Genomic DNA, 22,284 nt, shown 5'->3' with positions numbered 1-22,284 from the left:
TTTACAGATTAGTCTTTTTCATTATTCTTTGAGAGACACACTTGTAAAACATTCTGGGAGGGAGGGAAGTGGGAGGGCTAATGTTATAATTAAAAATGAAACAAACCACTAAAATTATTGAAAATATTTTCTAGAAAAAATAAACTCGTGTTTTACAATAAGCAAGATCTAAAACGTACAGGTCATGACTAAAATCTACAGCTTTTAAATCATAACACCTTAATTACTTTTCTATTTAAAAAATAGTTATTGTTATTTTTATGGTTTTCGAAAATAGTAAGATCATCATCAAACTTTTCTCCTACTTGTCATGTTTAAAAATAACTGCTGGTATGAAATATTTTAAAAATTTAGAAGTTAATTAGAATTATAGAACTAAAAACCAGAAGATGTAGAATACTATTTGTGAAAAATACCTCACATCTATGTCTATTGTTTGATCAAAATGTAACCTATTTAAAAAACTTATTAAAATATCCTAATGTATTTTTATTCAGAACATATGAAAATACTGTTATTATTAATGATACAGTATAAGAAAAAATCTGTTATAAATTTAAATTTAGGATTTCAGAATCACTGATATCTTATATGCAAAATAACAATGTTGATGAATTGGCTTTTTGATTTGCCTAAAAGAGTATACAGTTAAGGTAAGGCCTAATAAAATATAAAAGATAAATAATTTGATTTCAGGTAATTAATATGAAATGAATGATTAATAGTAAAAATATGAAATTTTGCAATCTAAAAATAGACTATGACTGCATGCAAAATAAGTCTATCAAGAAATTTCCTGGAAGCAAAGAAATAATACTTTTACTATAGAAATTATATATTTTTACCTAAGCTAAATACACTGGAAAAGAATGGATAGTTTATAGTCTTTACATAAATTAGGGTTCTACAACAGCTGATTGTAGCTCATTAATTAGCACATTGGTAATAATTAATTGCCAATTCATTTGTAATTAAAAAGCAATAAATTTGGATTTGAAAAAAAATCTAGGATTAGGTGTGTTATATACTCTTTTCCTTTTTAAGCCACAGCTTCTTTATATATAAATAGAGTACATGTCATGCCTACTTCATAGGGTTATTAGGATAAATAATTTAAAATGTGTGCCAGTAGTTTGTAAATTTAAAGCACTGCATGTCTGTTTTGTTGCAATCAGTTGTAAAGCGTGTCACAAATAACTTGTAACTATAACTTAAAATTTCAGTTTGTGAATTATTTACTTAAAAAATAATTCAGAGCAGATCTAAAATTACTCCTGTAAAAACATCTCATATTCAATGGCATTTTCATTTGTTTTGTTCAGTAGGAAAGGGATGGAGTTACAGCGATTACCTTATGAATTGCACAAAACCAACAGCTTAACCCGTGAAGGTATTCCTGGGGTACCTGTATATCACATCAGTGTCATCTCCTATCATAGCAGAAGAAAAGTCAGAACTGCTGTGCCAAATCATGTTAATAATCATTCCCCTCATTGCTTTTATATGAAATTGTTTATTGTATATTTAAATTAAAAGATTCTTGAAGGTTGGGTCTCTGTGTGTACGTATTCTGTAGCACCTAGCAATGCTTAAACAAATGTTTAGTATTATTCTTACTATAACTATCAAATGATGTATTAAAAATTACTTTCAAGAAGCAATTCAGATGTAATTAAAATTTAGTTAAAAATTTATAAGTGAATTATAAAATATATCGAAAATATGCCAAAATGTTAAATGGATGCAGTATAATCAGTTATGTTTTTTCTGCTTTATGTTTTTCTATCCTTAAATATATTTCTCCAGTGGAAACCTGTTACTTTTATTTTTCACACTTGGTTTATTATTTTTAAAGATACTTTTTATTACTAAAGTAACACATTCAGCATTTGATTTATACATAAACATACAAGAAAAAGCAGATAATACCACTTTAGTAATAAATAGTGATGAGCAGACTGTCACCACACTATAAAGAAATCAACTGTCATGGGCCACAATAATCAACCACATTGTATATTGACAAAATAAAATTAAATAAAAAAAAAAAGAAATCAACTGTCAAAACTAAAGGGCAACAAAGACATCTTCTGGACATCTTAAGAACTGCATAGTTGTTTTTCAAACCTCCACCTAAGTGTAATAGTTGCTCAAAAACCACACATAAGAAGTGCAAAATCAATCTGTAATTAGGTTTGAAATTTTAAATATTACATGATTAAATTACAAATATATAGTATTTAAAGAAGAAAAAATACAAAATTGTTGCATACATATTGAAATTATACTGTTTCCAAAATACCTTTCAAACTATTTCCAGATAGATTATAAAGCATAAGTATTTGGGTAAAAATAATTTATTTTCATGTAAGGAACATATAAAATCGCATGAAAATACATGCAGTGTTGAGCCAATACCTTAAAATTTTAAATAGAACACTTCATGAATCATAGAGCTTATATCAAAATATGATTGATAATTTAGTAATCAATTTAAACAACTGTATTCAACAAATAAAGAAGCAAATTCAAATCCTCATTTGATTACTTTGTGATATGTTCAAGTACTATGTGATTTAATAGTTTAGAAAAATTATTTCCAGTGAAATGTAATTATTAAAGGTCAAAATTTTAAATGTGTCCACTCACTCAGTTTGAACATGTTTTCTTTTTAGCCTAAAATTGCTTGTAAAATTATATTACTTCAGGCACAATTAATGATTTACATATAAAGTGGGATTCTTTTCTCTTAGAGCATGAATGACTAGCTGCATACACAGTTAGCCACATTTAGGAACTACTCTTGATGCCTACAATTTGCATTTCTGAACAATTTTGAGGGCAGACCTGGTTCGAAGGTATTTTTTTAAGTATGGTCCTAAAAACCAATCTGTAGTTTAACTGCAGAACTCATCTTGCTTCAGTAGTAGTTCTATTTGGTAAGAAATGTATGCTTTAGTTTTATGTAACCCCATATGAAAAAAATAAAAACATGCTTAGTTCCTAAAATTACCTTAATATCTTCATATGACAGGCCATAATGAGATTTTATGACTAATTGCTTCCAATACCAGAACTAAGCATTTGATTCTCTGGACTTTCTTTCATGTCACTTTTGCCTTTTCAAATGGTTGTATGAAATAATATGTCATGATTTTTATAATATAGAAATTCAAACAAATATTTAAGATAACCATAAAGAAAGTTTAAGAGAGGTGATATTAAATCAAATTCATCAAGTGTGAAGATAGATTATTTTCATATGGAACTGACGTGCTTTAGTAACATAAGTAACATGATTATCTTATTTTTTTGTTTACTGACCACTGTCTGCTAGTTTTTACACAACTGCTAAACAGAAGTAGGTTTCTTAGGTTATTTTCTCTCATTTCTCCTTAGGCAGTTACATTCGATTTGATCTTGGAAAGTTGCTCCCAGGAATTCTGTAAGAAATATGATATTTATGAGTCAAATAATGGTGACTTAATTTCTTAATGAATCAGCTAATTTAAGATAATTCTGCAGTAAATAATTTCTGTATTTTTTATGTGTGCAAACTCAATTTTTGATTCTATTTTTGGCTATTTAAAGATTGGGATATCCTGAGGTGGTCCACAACTGATTATAGCAGGGGAATCAGTGCAGCAAGAGCCAGTCCTAAACTAGACCTACTGCTTGGGTAGGTCATTCTAACACATGACCAGGAGCACGGCTACAAAGAAGCTGGGGACAGGTAATACTTGGAAATCTAGACAGACAGGTGTTGAGCAGCAGAGTGGATTCTTAATGAGAAGTAGCAAGGTTCTTAGGTATTGGGCTGGGCTGCAGGGATAGGTCCAGAGCAGAGGCAGGGGCAAGTGGGAACTTTAAAGAAAGTTTTGGGAGTTCCCGGGCGTGTGGCGTGAGGTGGCGTGAGGCGAGGCAGGGGTCTGGCCCAGTGACACATCCTGTGGCCTTCGCGGGAGTTTGTGTGCAGGCAGGTGAAGAAAATAGAACACAAGGAAGAAAAGAAGATATTTAAGGACACATGACTTCAGATAGTAGATGGCGGCGGCTGCGGCGGCTGGCGCGGAGTAGCTGAGGTGGAAAAGGTGGCCACTGGGCCTCAGGCAGCCGGGAAACTTGTGGACCTTCCTCTGGCCATCTCTTAAGGGAGGACTGCAGCTGCTGGCCGGTCGTGGGGGCTCAACGCCACTTTGCCCCCGGCAGGAGAGGCTGCCTCATTTACAGGCAACAGCTTTGAAGTGTGGAGCAGGAAAAGAACTGATTCTTAGCTGCAAAAGCGAGTCTTGAAACAGGGAACACGGCGCCAGGGCTGCTGTGGATGCAGCCAGGATCCCGGAGGCTGGGGCCTCACTGAAGGCGGCCAGCTGCCCTATTCAGGATTCGAGGTTTCAGGCCGGCATTAAAGAAGATTCCTGGGAGCGCCCGAGCGGCGCTGCGACTGAACAGCCCGAGGCGGCAGCGCCGAGAACACGGAAGGCAACAAACCAGAGACAGAGCGAGCGCCCGACCTGGCACAGCACTGTGAGTGATCCCTGGCCCACGCGGCTCCCGCCTGCACCACCAGGCCACTCACTGCCCCGGTGCTGCCTCCATTTTCCCAGGTGCGGGCAGCTCCGCCCTGCTCGGCCATCACTGAGCCCATTTGCTTGGCCTGGCGCGGGGCTTTCCGGACCCTGCGGGCCGGCCTCCTCTCCCACTCCCTCCGCGGTTCTCTGGCGGGGCTGGGGGTGTGGGGCGTCCCGACCAGTGTTGGGAGGGCTAGAAAGTACGGGCGGGCCGACTGTCACTCCACCACACCCTGGACTCCGGCCCCGGTAAACTTCCTGTTACTGGGAGGCAGATAACATCTCTGCGACCACCAGTTTGGAAAAAAGCCTAACGAATTTCTGGTTGGGAATAGTGTGGTAGGAGAGTTCCCAGGTCCGCTTGAACCTGCCGGAGAGCAGGTTGCAGGCAGGCACTAGACTCGGTTTATACCGGGGGGATACAAAGGTGAACAAGACCCGAGAAAGATCTACACAGTGCTACAAAGGCACCCAGAGAGACTGGTTGTCTGTGCCTAGCAGAAACCTGATAGACTTCCTGGGCGAGGCGGTGCTGAGCAGGGTCTTGAAGGCCCAGCTGATAGACGAGGGGTGCAGAAGACACGCCCCAGCCCAGCACAGTGTGCACAGAGGGGGGAGACTCGACAGAAACCACACACCCGGTGGGGTCGCCACTGCACGATCTAACAGCCTGGGCCAGAGCACACGGAACGGGGAGAAGTCCTGTACAGAAAGTGAAAGCTCAACAGAGATCACACACCCTGTGGTACGTGATCCACCAGCCCAGCAGAGTACAAGCTGACCAGAAAGGTGGATCCCCGGAGAAGCCCAAGACCCGAGGCAACCACACACACAAGACACTAGAGGCCAACTGAGCAGTCACGGCGGGAGCCATACCAAATTGGCAACCACAGCAACATCCTAGTTAGTCATTAGTCTCAAACCGGTGGACTGTGAAACCCCCTGCCACAATGAATAAACACCAAAAAAAAGACACCAGAAATACAAAAAATCAAGAAAGTACACCACCAAAAGTTAATAAATCTCATACTCTAGATCCTATAGAACAAGAAGCCCTTGAAATAACTGACAAGGAATTTCGAGTGATAATTCTAAGGAAACTGAATGAGATACAAGAAAACTCAGTTAGACATCATGATGAAATGAGGAAAAGTATACAGGATCTGAAAGAGGAAATATACAAGGAAATCAATGTCCTGAAAAAAAATGTAGCAGAACTTGCTGAACTGAAGAAATTATTCAGCGAAATAAAAAACACAACGGAGAGTTTAACCAGCAGGCTTGTCGAAGTTGAAGAGAGAACCTCTGAACTTGACGATGGGCTGTTTGAAATAACACAAGCAGACAAAAAGAAAGAAAAAAGAATCAAGGACATGGAAGAAAATCTGAGAGAGATATCAGACAACCTCAAGCGCTCAAATATCCGAGTCATGGGTATTCCAGAAGGGGAGGAAAATGGAGATTCCATTGAAAACATATTCAACAAAATAGTGGCAGAAAACTTCCCAGGTATAGGAAAAATCACAAATCTTCAGATCCAGGAAGCTCAACGATCTCCAAACGTATTCAACCCAAAAAGGCCTTCTCCAAGACATGTCATAGTCAAATTGGCAAAACTCAGAGACAAAGAGAGAATCTTAAAAGCTGCAAGAGAGAAGCGTCAAATCACCTATAAGGGAGCCCCAATCAGGTTAACATCAGACTTCTCATCACAAACCCTAAAAGCTAGAAAGGAATGGGATGATATTTTCAAAATACTAAAAGACAAAGATTGCCAGCCAAGAATACTCTACCCTGCAAGGCTATCCTTCCGAAATGAGGGGCAAATAGTATATTTCTCAGACAAACAAAAACTGCGGGAGTTCACTACCACAAGACCACCCTTACAAGAAATCCTCAAGGGAGTACTGGGTTTGGTTCCCGAAAAATAACTACCACTGCCATAAAAACCTAAGAAAAATCTAAACCCGCTAGTACAATAAAAATGGCATTCATGAAGAGAAAACAAGCTAACAAAAACACTATCTACAACCTAAGGAACCAACAAACAAAGAAACCAAACAGTAAATCAGAAAGCAAGAAACAAAAGACACCTAAGACAACCAAACAACCAATAAAATGCTAGGAATAAATCAACACCTTTCAATAACAACTCTTAATGTTAAAGGCTTAAATTCCCCAATTAAAAGACACAGACTGGCTGACTGGATCAAAAAGCAGGACCCAACTATATGCTGCCTACAAGAGACCCACCTCACCCATAAAGATTCACACAGACTAAGAGTGAAAGGATGGAAAAAGATTTACCATGCAAACAGAAAAGAAAAACGAGCAGGAGTGGCTATTCTTATATCTGACAAAATAGACTTTAAACTAAAAACCATAAAAAGAGACAATGAGGGACACTACTTAATGATAAAAGGACTGATCCATCAAGAAGACATAACAATCATAAATATGTACGCACCCAATGTTGGAGCAGCCAGATTTATAAAACAAACTCTATTAGACCTAAAGAAGGAAATAGACACTAATACCATAATAGCAGGGGACATGAACACTCCACTGTCAATATTAGACAGATCATCTAGGCAAAGAATCAGTAGAGAAACACAAGACCTAAACAAGACTCTAGACCAATTGGAATTGGCAGATATCTACAGAACATTCCACCCAACAACCTCAGAATATTCATTCTTCTCATCAGCACATGGATCATTCTCCAGGATAGATCACATATTAGGTCACAAATCAAGTCTCAATAAATTCAAAAAAATTGGAATTATCCCATGTATCTTCTCAGACCACAATGGATTAAAACTAGAAATTAATAACAAACAAAACTCTGGAAACTATGCAAACACATGGAAATTAAACAGCATTCTACTTAATGACATATGGGTCCAAGAAGAAATCAAGCAGGAAATCAAAAAGTTTATTGAAACTAATGAAAACAATGATACATCATACCAAAACCTGTGGGATACTGCAAAAGCAGTATTGAGGGGAAAATTTATTGCATTAAATGCTCACTTCAGAAGAATGGAAAGATGGCAAGTGAACAACCTAACACTTCACCTTAAAGAACTAGAAAAACAAGAACAATCCAATCCTAAAGTTAGCAGACGGAAAGAAATCATTAAGATCAGAGCAGAACTGAATGAAATTGAAAACCAAAAAACAATTCAAAAGATCAACGAATCAAAAAGTTGGTTTTTTGAAAAGATAAATAAAATTGACAAACCATTAGCATGGCTAACAAAAAAAAGAAGAGAGAAGACTCAAATAACAAAAATTAGAAATGAAAAAGGCGATATTACAACTGATTCATCTGAAATACAAGGAATCATTCGAGACTACTATAAAGAACTATACGCCAACAAATTTGAAAATCTGGAGGAAATGGATAAATTTCTGGACACACACAAGCTCCCAAAACTGAACCGTGAAGACGTAGAAAATTTGAACAGACCAATAACAATAAAGGAGATTGAAGCTGTTATCAGAAGGCTCCCAACAAAGAAAAGCCCAGGACCAGATGGATTCACAGCAGAATTTTACCAAACATTCAAAGAGGAATTGACACCGATTCTTTACAAACTATTCCAAAAGATTGAAACGGACGCAAATGTCCCAAACTCATTCTATGAAGCAAACATCATCCTGATACCAAAACCAGGTAAAGATATAACCAAAAAAGAAAACTACAGGCCGATATCCTTGATGAATATAGATGCAAAAATCCTCACTAAAATACTAGCAAACAGAATACAGCAACACATACGAAAAATTATTCATCATGATCAAGTGGGATTCATCCCAGGGATGCAAGGTTGGTTCCACATACGCAAATCAATAAATGTGATACACCATATTAATAAACTCAAACACCAGGACCATATGATCATCTCTATAGATGCTGAAAAAGCATTTGATAAAGTTCAGCACTCATTCATGACAAAGACCCTCTATAAGTTAGGTATAGAGGGAAAGTATCTCAACATAATTAAAGCCATATATGACAAACCCACTGCCAATATCATCCTGAATGGGGAAAAGCTGAAAGCTTTTCCTTTAAGAACAGGCACTAGACAAGGATGCCCACTCTCACCACTCCTATTCAACATAGTGTTGGAAGTACTAGCCAGAGCAATCAGAGAAGAGAAGGAAATAAAGGGCATCCAGATTGGAAAAGATGAAGTCAAACTGTCCCTGTTTGCAGATGACATGATCCTATATATCGAACAGCCTAAAACCTCTACAAAAAAACTGTTGGAATTGATAAATGATTTCAGCACAGTAGCAGGATACAAAATCAACACACAAAAATCAGTAGCATTTCTTTTCTCCAATAGTGAACATGCAGAAGGAGAAATCAAGAAAGCCTGCCCATTTACAATAGCCAACAAAAAAATAAAATACTTAGGAATTGAGTTAACCAAGGAGGTGAAAAATCTCTATAATGAGAACTACAAACCACTGCTGAGAGAAATTAGAGAGGATACAAGAAGATGGAAAGATATTCCATGCTCTTGGATTGGAAGAATCAACATAGTGAAAATGTCCATACTACCCAAAGTGATATACAAATTCAATGCAATCCCCATCAAAATTCCAAAGACATTTTTCTCAGAAATGGAAAAAACTATTCAGACATTTATATGGAACAATAAAAGACCACGAATAGCCAAAGCAATGCTCAGCAAAAAAAATAAAGCTGGAGGCATAACACTACCTGACTTTAAGCTATACTACAAAGCTATAATAACCAAAACAGTATGGTACTGGCATAAAAACAGACACACTGACCAATGGAATAGAATAGAGAATCCAGAAATCAACCCACACACTTACTGCCATCTGATCTTTGACAAAGGCACCAAGCCTATTCACTGGGGAAGGGACTGCCTCTTCAGCAAGTGGTGTTGGGATAACTGGATATCGATATGCAGGAGAATGAAACTAGATCCATACCTCTCACCGTATACTAAAATCAACTCAAAATGGATTAAGGATTTAAATATACACCCTGAGACAATAAAACTTCTTAAAGAAAACATAGGGGAAACACTTCAGGAAATAGGACTGGGCACAGACTTCATGAATACGACCCCAAAAGCACGGGCAACCAAAGGAAAAATAAACAAATGGGATTATATCAAACTAAAAAGCTTCTGCACAGCAAAAGAAACAATTAAAAGAGTTAAAAGACAACCAACAGAGTGGGAGAAAATATTTGCAAAATATACATCTGACAAAGGATTAATATCCAGAATATATAAGGAACTCAAACAACTTTACAAGAAGAAAACAAGCAACCCAATTAAAAAATGGGCAAAAGAGCTAAGTAGGCATTTCTCTAAGGAAGATATCCAAATGGCCAACAGACATATGAAAAAATGCTCAACATCACTCAGCATCCGGGAAATGCAAATCAAAACCACATTGAAATACCATCTAACCCCAGTTAGGATGGCTAAAATCCAAAAGACTATGAACGATAAATGCTGGCGAGGCTGCGGAGAAAAAGGAACTCTCATACATTGTTGGTGGGACTGCAAAATGGTGCAGCCTCTATGGAAAATGGTATGGAGGTTCCTTAAACAATTGCAAATAGATCTACCATACGACCCAGCCATCCCACTGTTGGGAATATACCCAGAGGAATGGAAATCATCAAGTCGAAGGTATACCTGTTCCCCAATGTTCATCGCAGCACTCTTTACAATAGCCAAGAGTTGGAACCAGCCCAAATGCCCATCATCAGATGAGTGGATACGGAAAATGTGGTACATCTACACAATGGAATACTACTCAGCTATAAAAACGAATGAAATACTGCCATTTGCAACAACATGGATGGACCTTGAGAGAATTATATTAAGTGAAACAAGTCAGGCACAGAAAGAGAAATACCACATGTTCTCACTTATTGGAGGGAGCTAAACATTAATATATAAATTCACACACACACATACACACACACACACACAAATCGGGGGGGGGAGGGAAGAAGATATAACAACCACAATTACTTGAAGTTGATACAACAAGCAAACAGAAAGGACATTGTTGGGGGGGCGGGGGGGGAGGGAGAAGGGAGGGAGGTTTTGGTGATGGGGAGCATTAATCAGCTACAATGTATATCGACAAAATAAAATTAAAAAAAAAAAAAAAAAAAAAAAGTTTTCCAATGTTTCCATAAAATGACCATTTCTAAATATGTAGTTTAATGGTCAAAAGAAGTTCAATAAAAGATTATTAATTTACAAATAAAAAAAAAAATAAATAAAAAAAAAATAATAAAAAAAATAAAAAAAAAAAATAAAGAAAGTTTTGAAGAATTTACAAAATTTTCAGCCTTCACAATTTCATTATAGAATTCATGTGCTGTTCAATGTATAAATGAACTGCTCTGCATATTGAGTGAGTAGAGTGAGTTGGGAGAGAATGAAAAGAAGTTCCCATGTAATTATTTCAATGTTCTCTCACTGGTGAGCACTAGTACTCTTTGAGCACTGTTTGTTCTTGATATTCAATTTGAGGCCTTTTTGAATTATGATTTAAATACACTGGAATTGGGAAAAGTTTGATGAATGTAGGAAAAGAAGCATATGCTATCTGACAGCTTTCCCCAATTCCCAGAGTAAATATATAATCGTATATTTACAATATTTCCTTTTTTTTATAGATGACTAGCAAATATGAAGAGTACTTTTTTTAAATTAACAATTAGAAATGACATGGAAACACAGAATAACTTTACCTTCCCTCATCTTGGTTGCTCTGGTACGTTTGTGCAGTTGGAGATGCAATATTCTGAGGTGACAGGAGGGATGAAGAGAGATTTATGCCTCTGAGTTGCTGAAAAGCTATTTCTGCATGGATGCTCCGAGGATTATTTGTCACAATCCCTGCATTCTTGTTTTTTTTGTCTGAAATTAGAAATTCAGAGTTAAAATTATGAAACAATGAGAAGGATTAAGTAATGTAAGCATTCAGTAATAGTTTGGTTGTCCCTCAGCTGAATGTACACTATACATGTTACATAACAATAATTAAAATTTCCAAATAAAAATATAGAATTGGAATATATTTATAGCACATAATGAGGCTTAAATTTCTGTGAGCTAGTAAATCAATTTGATCCTCTCTAGGTAATTTAAAAATATATAAATATCCAGATATGCATGCTGTAATAAATGTACAAATAAAATGGCCATACTTTTTAAAATAAAAATTGGGACAGCACAGTCAGAGATAAGGAAAGAAGTTATAGAACTTTTCCAGAAAAATACTAAAAAAATAGTTCCATAACAGATCTTGAAGAAAAATAACTGAGAAGGAAGTTATGGAGATAAATCGAGGGTTGAACAAATGTGGAAAAAAAAAAATGCATTCCTGAAGATGACATTATACTGTTAAGGAGGCTAGTAACAATTTGGTACAATTGGACAATTTTGCTGATAGTTATACCTACTGGACAAAAGCATAACAATCCTCATTACGATTAAAACCTTGAAGCCATAAAGTTGTAGAAGTATAAAAAATAAGTTAGACAAAATATAACATCTTAACAGGGGGAATTATTCTGGGTTTCTTTCAGCTGGGTTTCCTTTGAAAACTTTACTTTAACCACATGGATCAATTTACTACTCTTAGTAGGCTCTTAGATCATTTAATAATTATTGTGATGTTCAGAGTTTTATTGTCTAACAGTGGTTTGAAGATAAAGTGGAAAGTTAAAAGGAATGGAAGAGGTGAGCCCTCAGAGGAGTAGCTACCCCTCATTTTGCCAAAATAATAGCCACTGAAGATCTGGAATTAGGGAAAAGGTTTGTTTCAAATCTCAATTAAAATGAATATAATAAGCCATTTGTATGCCCTGTCCTTTTAACACACTACCTCATGTAAAGCTCTACCTCTTGACTACTCCTCTGGTACTGGCTTCATGAATATTTACTTGTGATTTCACGAAAAAAGTATGACCTCTTTGTAAGATATCCTTCAGACCTCAAGATTCTGTTGTTATATTTTTAAACCTCTGATTTCTACTTTTTAGCAGGCTGTACTAGTAAACTGGTTTTAGTAATTGTTTGCTATGACATACATGAAATGAAATAAAAGCTTTGAAAAGCAATAAATCAGGAAATAATTGTGCAAGTATCACCAAGTTTACATTGTAAGTGAACAGATGTTTAGTTAAAACATATTAGTAATTAATTAGAACAAGAAATACTACAGTTTCTGAATTCAGAATGACCATAGGAAACTTGAACAAACATGCAGTTTTAGAAAATGTAAATTTAAAACATGCAATTTTAATATTAGAAATCAAAGTGAGATTTTTTTTGTTTGTTTCAAATGAAGTATTTTTTATATTCTCTCTAAACTCTTTGTCTAAATACCTTCAACTTCAGGAGTTAAAGTGAAATCAGATGCCAAGTAATGGCTAAATCCACCAGGAAGAACTACATTTGTTATCTTTACGGGAGGAGCTTTCATTTGGCCAGATGATCCACCATCCATAAGAGAGCTGGTAACAGGAATAGACTATGTAATAGTAACAATAAAAAAAGTAGTTAAGAATATCTCACCTCCAAAATTCAGATCAATAGGTTTAGTCCTTATCATAAGCTCCACCTTACCATCAACTTAAAATTTTTTCAGTCATAAATTATATGCTTGCTTAAACTCAGAAATGGTACTAGGTAAAACCTGTGAAATTGACAGACCCTTTTGGGCAGTTAACCTCCCTCAGAGCTTTATTTTCTGTTTTTGTCAGGCTGCATTGTACTCGCTGGAATCTAGTGCTTGATGGCACCTCCCCCTTTCCAAAGAGTCTTAACAAGGTAAGTGTAGAATTAAGAAAATGAGAATGAAGTCTTTTCCCATTTGGACTGGAAGGTAAGAGCTATTTCTTCTCCATCTTTGTATTCCTCATGTCAGATGCCTTGCAGTTAACTAGCTTTTCAAAAACAAACAAGTAAATAAAATGGAGATTAAGACAAGCATCTCATAACAATCAATTTTAAGGAACATAGTAAAACTTTCTAAATAGTATTTACATTTTAGGTTTAAGAGGCTTTTAAAAAAATTTTCAGGAACCACCAAATGGAGGATAAAAGTATTTTAGGCAGAGAAGTCTTGTTTTCCCTAGAAATTTAAGCCTGCTCTGTTTCATTAAGACTGACTTTGACTTTGTTTACACTTAAAAAAATATGAATTTTTAGAGGGCCAGCCCGTGGCTCACTTGGGAGAGTGTGGTGCTGATAACACCAAAGCCATGGGTTTGGATCCCTATATAAGGATGGCTGGCTAGCTCACTTGGGAGAGTGTGGTGCTGACAACACCAAGTCAAGGGTTAAGATCCCCTTACTGGTTATCTTTAAAAAAAATAAAAAATAAAAAATGAATTTTTAGCATATGATTTAACTCATTTAAAGATATAGGCTGTTGCCATTTATGTAAAATTACTGATTTACCTTATGCACTTCACTAAGTGTTACCAAGAATGTAGCTTTGTAATGAATGCTAAGGTATCAGTCCCAAATTCTCTATTTCTTTTGTGAGAGTTTCCTCCCATCTCTAATGTAGAATGTTGTCAATTTTTTTTCTGAAACCAAACTACTAAAATGTTTTGGTTTAGAAGACAGTTTTAGATTTCATTTACTTCTTCCTTACCTGCTCTTAAGAACAGCAGCAATTAAAATAAAGAAAAATACATTAGACTGAACTGATAAACTTAGAAAGTTTTCTGTTCTTGTGTCTCCTAAACAGCTAAAAGAACTACTAGCTCAATTTTGTTCTAGCCATGAAGATAAGAATTATTGTTGAATCTTAAAATATATTCTCTAAAATAAAGACTTTAATACCACCTTTATTTTACTAACCATGTATAGATGAACGAAAAATAATTTTAAATGTTTACATACAGAATAACTAAGTGGAAAAATAGGTATATTTTTATATATAGCATTGATTCAAATGTCAAGAACATATATCAAGAATAACTCAAGATGACATCATGGTATAGTAATGGGAAAATCTGAGCTCACTACATGAGAAGTAGAAAAGAATAGCCAACAAGCAAACCTTCTAGTGAAATATTCATCATTGACTGAAGTTTGAGTTTATGTACTTTTTCTGCTGAGTTAAGCCAATTTTTAAAAAATTGTATATAGAAATTAAAATATTTAAAATTGTTCTAAGTGATTACTTCATGTGTTTCAAATTTAGCCAACATTAGAATATAAGTTCTAAATTTTAATGTGATGGTAATTTTTGTAGGTCTGTCCCTGGAACCCTCACATATGTGGTACAGTAGGAAGAATAATGCCCCTGCACCAAAGTTGTCTACATCCTAATCCTAAAAACTTGTGAATACTTTACCTTAATGTGGCAAAGGACTTCATAGGTATGATTAAGTTAAGAGTTTGTAAGATGAGGAATTATCATGGATCTAGGTAGAGGGAATTAGAAGGGTCAGAGTGAGAGAAGGGATGTGATGATGCAAGCAGAGGTCTAAGTGATGTCACTGCTGGCAGAGGAACATGAGCCAAGGAATGTGAATAGCCTGTAGAAGCTGGTATTGGCAAAGCTGGTATTCTTTCAAACAGCTTCCAGAAGGAATGCAGCCCTGTCAATACTACTGATTTTAGCCCCTTAAGACCCATTTTCAGACTTCTGACCTCCAGAACTGTAAGCTAATAAATTTGTGTTACTTTAAGCCACTCAATTTGTTGTCATTTGTTGCAGTGGCAATAGGAAACTAATACATGTGGCATGTTTTTCAAGAGGTGACTTGCTCCAGGAATATAAACTAGTGACAAGAAAAGGATGTTTAAATCATTGAACTAAATTTTATTTGGTCATTTTCTTTCTTCTGAAAGACTGGAACCTGTGACAAGAATTTGAGTAAATGACATTAGATGGTACTCTTAGTTATATCATATAGATCAGTGGCTAACATTTGTTAGAAAAATTTTTATAGATGTAATTCACAAATGAATCAATTTCCTTTGCCTAACTAACTAATCTTTATTATATTAACATTGTACAACTTTAAGTTTCACAGATCTCTAGCTACTTAGACCTACAATAGAAGACCCTTGGTTAATCAAAAGAAGTCAAAATTAATCAGAAAAGTTAAGGTTAATCAAAAAGTCAGGGAATCATTAAGAATCATAAGTGTAATTCATATTCATCTTTTGAAAAACTTGAAAGCATATAAAAGTACATGCATTAACCAATCTTTTGAGGAAGAGCCAAGGCCTTTTCTGTAAGCAAGGGTCACATGATTGATATTTTCTCTGATTGTGCTTAGATAAATCATACCCTTATGGTTCTACCTACAATTTCCAGTTTGGGTTTCCTTAAAGTGGCAAGACTTTAAAGACATGCAAAGAAAAGCTGAACACAAGAATTTGTCTAGATTTTTGAAAGTAATTTTCCCAGGTATTTTCTCTGAATTTTTTATTATTTTCTTCCATATTTTACAGTTTTTTCTTCCACACCTAATTTGACATTATGTTTGTTTGTGTTTGTTTGTGTGTGTGTGTGTTCATGATTGCTCTTTATCCAGACTTTCCAAAATATCACATTTGATTTTCACAGAAGCATGGAAATAATAATTTTAAAATTGCACTTATGATTCACTTGTTTATTTAAGATAACAAGAACTGGCATAACAGGACTTTAGAAAAACACGGACAACTCTTGATAAGTATGTGAATCTACTGCTGAAGGGAGAAGTGGACTATATAGGAGCCTACTAGTATCAAAAGTTTAGTGTGTTCTGGGCATGTTTGTTTTACAGAGGGAATGGAGAGTGTCAGTTAATCCAGTAAATTATGCACAAGCTTATTAGAAGGACATCTACAATAGTCTTACCTCTTTTTTCTTCAATATAAATTTTGTAAAGTAACCTTTGTCCACTGACTCTAATGTCCTTGGTCTCTGGCTTTAACTTGCATCTGAGGTTTACTTACATTCTCTACCCTAGTCCAGGTTTTCATAATATCTCTCTTGGATTATTCTAAAAGCCTCTTAATTACTTTTCCTACCTCCTCCAGTCTTGTCTTCCTGAAATCTTGAAAACACAACACTAATGTTACTTCTCTGTTCAAAAACCATAGATTTTCTGGGTTAAACTTAGTCTTTAGAGGATTTTCATAAAGAAACAGGGTGGTCAATGACAGAATTTCCCAATGATATGCTTTTTGTGGTTTCTTCTTTCTTTCATCTCTTTCTTGCCATGGTCAGATACATTCTAGGGCTGATAGGTAAAAGGCCAAATTATCCTACCAATCTACAAGAATAGAGGCATACATCTCCCTTGCTAAATGAACTACACAGTCCAGAGAGCTGAAGTCCCTCCTTCCCTTCTCTGCCTAAATGGAAACAGTTTTACTGTTAGTTTTTATTTTTAAAGGTGATATGTTATAGTTACCTTCTAACATCATCTGACATATTGAGCACACAGACATTAAATAATTTGCCTCATGTCAAAGTGCATTATTTGGAAAAGGAGCTTCCCGGCCTTGTTTGTGTGTGTGTGTGCACACGTGCATGCACATGCTCTATTCACCAGATCAAGCTGCCTTTGATAGTTATCACTAAATAGATACTAAGATAATCTACTAAGACATCATGAGTTTAAACACAGAAATCAAAATGCATGAGATATAACATTCATTTGCTAATAATTTATATGATTCAAAAGAAAGTGTAAATAATATAATTATTACCAAATTTTTCTTTGCTTGTAGTTCAGAGAAGTGAAGTTCAGCTTTTGCCCTATCATCTGAATTCACAGGAATTCCATCTAACATCTGTAAATTAGGCAGTCGAAATATGAGCACGTGGCGATGTAGCATTTTTCTACAAATCTGAATAAAGTTAAAATAACAATTTATTTTTAAAAAAAACTTCTACCTCAAAAATTAAACTTCATAGAGAAGGAAATTTAGCACAGGCAGCAAAGATGACAGATAATAGCTAATTTATAGTATTAGATGCTACATATATGAGCTCCCTTTTTTGAAAGATTCCTCAATTTCCTGTCATGACAAATGAAGATAATTTTTTTTTAACTATGGCTACCATTCAGAGGTTTAGTGTCCTTTAAAAGTAGATAGTATTGTTAATTAACTACAGGCAATCCCAACTCATGAATAGGATTATCTTATGAAAGTTCATTTATAAGTACTTAGTTTGAAACCAATATGATATTCCATAGGCACTATATAATTTAAGTCAATACACATTTACTGAACTGTATGATCCATCCCTTCATAGTGTCAACCTACTCTAAAAAATATTTGTATATGTGCATAAGAAGGTGTGTAGAAAGAGTTAACATAGTAGGACTGAAGCTGTTAACTTTAAAAGGATCTGGTTGCAATGATGGCTCTTGTCTTGTGTTTGGTACCTGGATTTCGGGAGTGTTCCTGCCATTCCATAACTGATAAGGGCAGTTCACTATGCCTAAACTATTAATACTAAAAATATGATTAATGCTCAATCTGTTTTCCTTCTGGGAGTCTGGAATTTTGGCACATGAGAGGGTGCCTATGTGATCAGCCCTCAACAAAATCATTGAATGTTAAGTCTCCAATGGGCTTCCTTGGGTAGAAACAACACACAAGTTGCTGAGTTTTTGTTGCTGGGTATAGAGTGTGCTCTGTGTGACTCCTTGCGGGTATAAAGAAACCTGCACAAGGATGCTTCCAGACTCTGCCTGTGTCTCTTTCCCTTATCATCTGACTGTGTATCCTTACTATGTCACTGTAATAAGTCTTAGCCATGAGTACAACTACTGTATATTCTGAGTCCCTTGAATCCTAACAAATCCCTGAACATGGCCATGTGTGAACACAGGGATTACTGACACAGAAAGTATGCATGCGTTGTTTGTAATAGCAAAAAAAGGTAAAGAAACTATTAAAGGGGAATGAATAAACAATTTTAAAAGAAAGTAGCAGATAGCTATATAACTATATGAGAAAGATCTCTAACAAATATAATTGAGTAAAAAAAACCCAAAACTGACATACATTCTAGACCACAACGCAAGTTTCATAAATATCAAATAACATATAAATAGACTTTCCTCTGACTAAAATATAACAACATTACAAATAAATGACAAAAGGACATCTAAAACCACCCCCATAGGTTTGAAATTAATACACATACACATACACACAACCCTCAGTAATTCATGAGTTAAAGAAGCGATCTTTGGGAAAGTAGGTTTTAAGAAATAAAGAACAGTAAAAATACTATATGTCAAAACTTTTAGGATGTTGCTAAAGCAATACTTTGTAAACTAAAATTTATTGATTCAAGAAATTTTGAAAACTAATGAACTAGGTATCCTACTTAAGAGTTTTTTTGAAAGTAGATTCCAAGAAACTAAAAGAAGGAGATAATAAAGGGTGGAAATTAATGAAATAGAACACAAAGAAATAACACACTTGATAAAACCAAAACACAGTTCTTTGAAGAAACTAATAGACAAAGCTTTAGCAAGATTTATCAAGAATAAAAGAGGAAAAGCAAAAATCGATAATTTGGGGTATAAAAAAGGTGACAAAAATACAGACATAGAGGAGATTTTAAAATTTCATGAGAGTACTATGATAGCAATACATTTAAAATTTAGATAAAAGAAGACAATTTTCTAAAAAAAGATAACTTCTCAAAATTGACTTTTGAAGAAATAGAAAACATGACTAAATTTATAACCATTAAAGAACTTGAGTAAGTAGTTTAAAATCTGACCTCAAAAAATATTAAGCCCAGAAAGTTTTAGAGATAAGATCTAATTATCCTTCAAGGAACACTTGAGTCTTCTATTATACAAACTAATCCATAACTAGAAAAAGAATAAGAGCTCCCAAATTTATTTTATAAGGCAAGAATAACCTTGATAGACTTGAAAAGAATAATATATGAAGATAAAATTACAGGATAATTTTACTTATTTCCATAAAATATTAGTAAATTGAATCCAGTAAAATTTAAATATGACCAAGTACTCATTCCAGAAATTTAAGGATGGTTTAATGCTAGAGAATTTATTAATGTAATTTATTGTATTAAGAAATTAAAGAGAAAACTATATTATCAATTAATCAAAATCCAATGTTCATTTATGACCAAAATAGATACTAAACTGTAAGTAGGAAGGAACTTCCTTAAACTGTTAAATGTTACTTTCCCATAACCTACTGCAAACATCATATTTAATAGTGAAAACTTAGAAGCATTCCTTTGAAGTCAATAACTTACTATGAGTGCTTCTATTCAACACTTCACTAGAGGTCCTAGTCAACACACTAAGAGAAGTAAAGGAAATAAAAATATAAGGATTGGAAATAAATAATAGTCATTACTTGCAGGTAATATGATAGTCTATAGAGAAAACCTGAAAATTTATAAACCATTAGAACTAAAAGGAGGGTTCAGTAAGTTCCTAGGTAAAGAGCAATATACAAAAAGGAGAATTTCTACACTCCAACAATTAGAAAAATGTAAAAAGATATGATTTAAAACAATAATTAAAAAAAAAAAACAAACAATAAATCTAACCAAAGATGACTAAAACTTTTATGGAGGAAATTATTAATGTTTATCAGAAGACATATAATAAATGTACATACATGTTTAGACGGGAAGGCTGAATACTGTAAATATTAGGGGAGACTGCTTGTTGCTCTTTCCCTCTTGGTGGAAATAACTCTATGATGTGGCACTTCTGGTCTCTCTCACCTCCTTCATTCCCTCTCCACCACCAGAAGCAGAGTGACTTAACTGGTATATGAGGGAAAATTAAACTGGACATGCTTGGCTCCTATCTTTCCTCTTGGGAAGCTGCTTTCCTCTTGGGAAGCTTCTCTGGGAGGTTCTGCTCCTCCCAGAGAATCTCTCTTCCCACATGGAAAGGCTTCAGTCTAGTATTTCTTGTTTCTGGGTGATCATGATTGCCTCTTTCTGGGATCTGTTGGCATGCCCATTTTGCTTTCTCACTAAGCTAAGCAGATATTTTCACCTCTCCACTGTCATATTTCTCAATCTGTTCAGCTATTAGGTGAACAAGAATGCTACTCATCAGATCCCCTCACAGGAAAGGTGGGAAATTTCTCCTAAAATTATTTTATAAATTGAATGCAATTCTAATTAAAACATCAACAAGATTCTCACATAACTTGAGAAGTTGTTTCCTAAAATTCGTAAAGTGTAAAGGGCCAATAGCCAAAGACAGTGAAGAAAGAGAAATACATAATGAGAAAGAGAAGGAGGCAGAAGAAAAGAATAATTTGAGGTGCTTACCCTACCAGACATCAAGTAAAATGTAAGTAATTAACACAGTATAACACTGGTACAGGGGTGGACAAATAGTCCAATGAATATAATGTAGAGCCCCGAAACAGACCTTCTTATATAGGATAATGGCAGTTTGCACTATAATCTGTTGGAAGAAGACACTAATCAATAAATTTTGCTGGGATAACTGGCTATGCATATGGAAACATATAAAATTAAATCCCTTCCTCACACCATATAAAAATAAATCATATACAACTATCAGTAAATTAACTAATATATTAGAAAGGTAATATACTCACTGGATTGCCATACACTGTAAGCTCTCTGAGAGAAGAGATAACGTCAAGTTTTTCCAGTTCAGCAATATCCTATTCAAAAGTTATCAATAAGTTATTATTTGGTTAGACCCAACATCTTCAAATATAGAATAATTTGAAGTAATTATACATAAGTGTTGGATTGCAGCTAGCTCACAATTGAATTCTCTGAAGTGAACTTGATTGACAATATTTGTATAGTTGAATAAAGGCAGATCTGGGTACTGTGGATTCCAAATACGTGACTGGTAAAGATGACAGTCTGACATGGAAAATGGGCCTTAGAGCAGCACTTTCAAAAAAAGACCAATTTTTTTCTCAGAAGAGTTATAATCTATTCTAGGACTCACATGATATTTGGTTAATTCCTCCAGAGTATTGACCCAGAAGTGTGAAAAAGGTGAATACGGTCTAAACCATTTCAAAGGTACATATTTAAACACAACCTTAATAATAAAGAAACGTGATGTTGAGTGGACTGCAATCTTGATATACTTGCTGGGAATATATGTAGCTGAAAAACTGTTTCTCTAGTTAAATGTTTTGCCTTCCCTACTGCATAGAATTATTTATCCATTTACCATTGTTGGAAATTTGCAAACACATTTTAGTTTTTGAAAAATTATTTCTAAAATGGTATTTTTGACAATATTTAGCCAACAAGCTCAGCTTAAGGTTGTTGATAGTTCACAACGATACAACAAAGTTAATGATATGTCCATATTCCTATTTGGAATTAAAAATGTACAGCACATATAGCCAATTCATCTAGTAACTATAAAAATATTTAGACCTATTTTAGATCACTTGGAAGTGGAACTTTTTTTTAAATGACTGATCTTTACTATTTTGATTTTAAGATTATAATAAAGGAGGGCTTTTAAAAAGCTCTAACATCCAGTTACTACAGAGATACTCTGCATTTTTACCCACAGGCAGTCCTATTTGTGGAAGCAAAGTCTTACTGGAAGTCATGATCGTGTGAAAAGCATTATATTATTTTCTCAAATTAAACAGTGTATAGCAATGTTCACTAGTGAAATATTTCTAACAAAATGTTC

At 34.8% G+C, this 22,284-nt stretch overlaps 1 protein-coding gene across 1 annotated transcript in view; it reads right to left on the bottom strand.

Annotated features, from left to right (window-relative positions):
* Positions 1 to 3,403: 3,403 nt before the first annotated feature.
* Positions 3,404 to 22,284, bottom strand: part of LRRC9 (leucine rich repeat containing 9) — a 95,901-nt gene continuing 77,020 nt past the window's right edge. The window contains exons 28-32 of the mRNA XM_063091760.1: positions 21,206 to 21,274; positions 17,321 to 17,461; positions 12,980 to 13,124; positions 11,338 to 11,506; positions 3,404 to 3,443 (exon numbers count right to left, since the gene is read on the bottom strand). Of these exons, the coding sequence (XP_062947830.1) occupies positions 3,404 to 3,443; positions 11,338 to 11,506; positions 12,980 to 13,124; positions 17,321 to 17,461; positions 21,206 to 21,274 (564 nt within the window). The remainder of the gene's footprint in view (positions 3,444 to 11,337; positions 11,507 to 12,979; positions 13,125 to 17,320; positions 17,462 to 21,205; positions 21,275 to 22,284) is intronic.

Source organism: Cynocephalus volans, chromosome 3, assembly GCF_027409185.1.
Source record: "Cynocephalus volans isolate mCynVol1 chromosome 3, mCynVol1.pri, whole genome shotgun sequence".
NCBI classification, from domain to species: Eukaryota; Metazoa; Chordata; class Mammalia; order Dermoptera; family Cynocephalidae; genus Cynocephalus; species Cynocephalus volans.
Note: the sequence above shows the minus strand (reverse complement) of the source record. Positions and strands in the feature narration are given on the sequence as shown.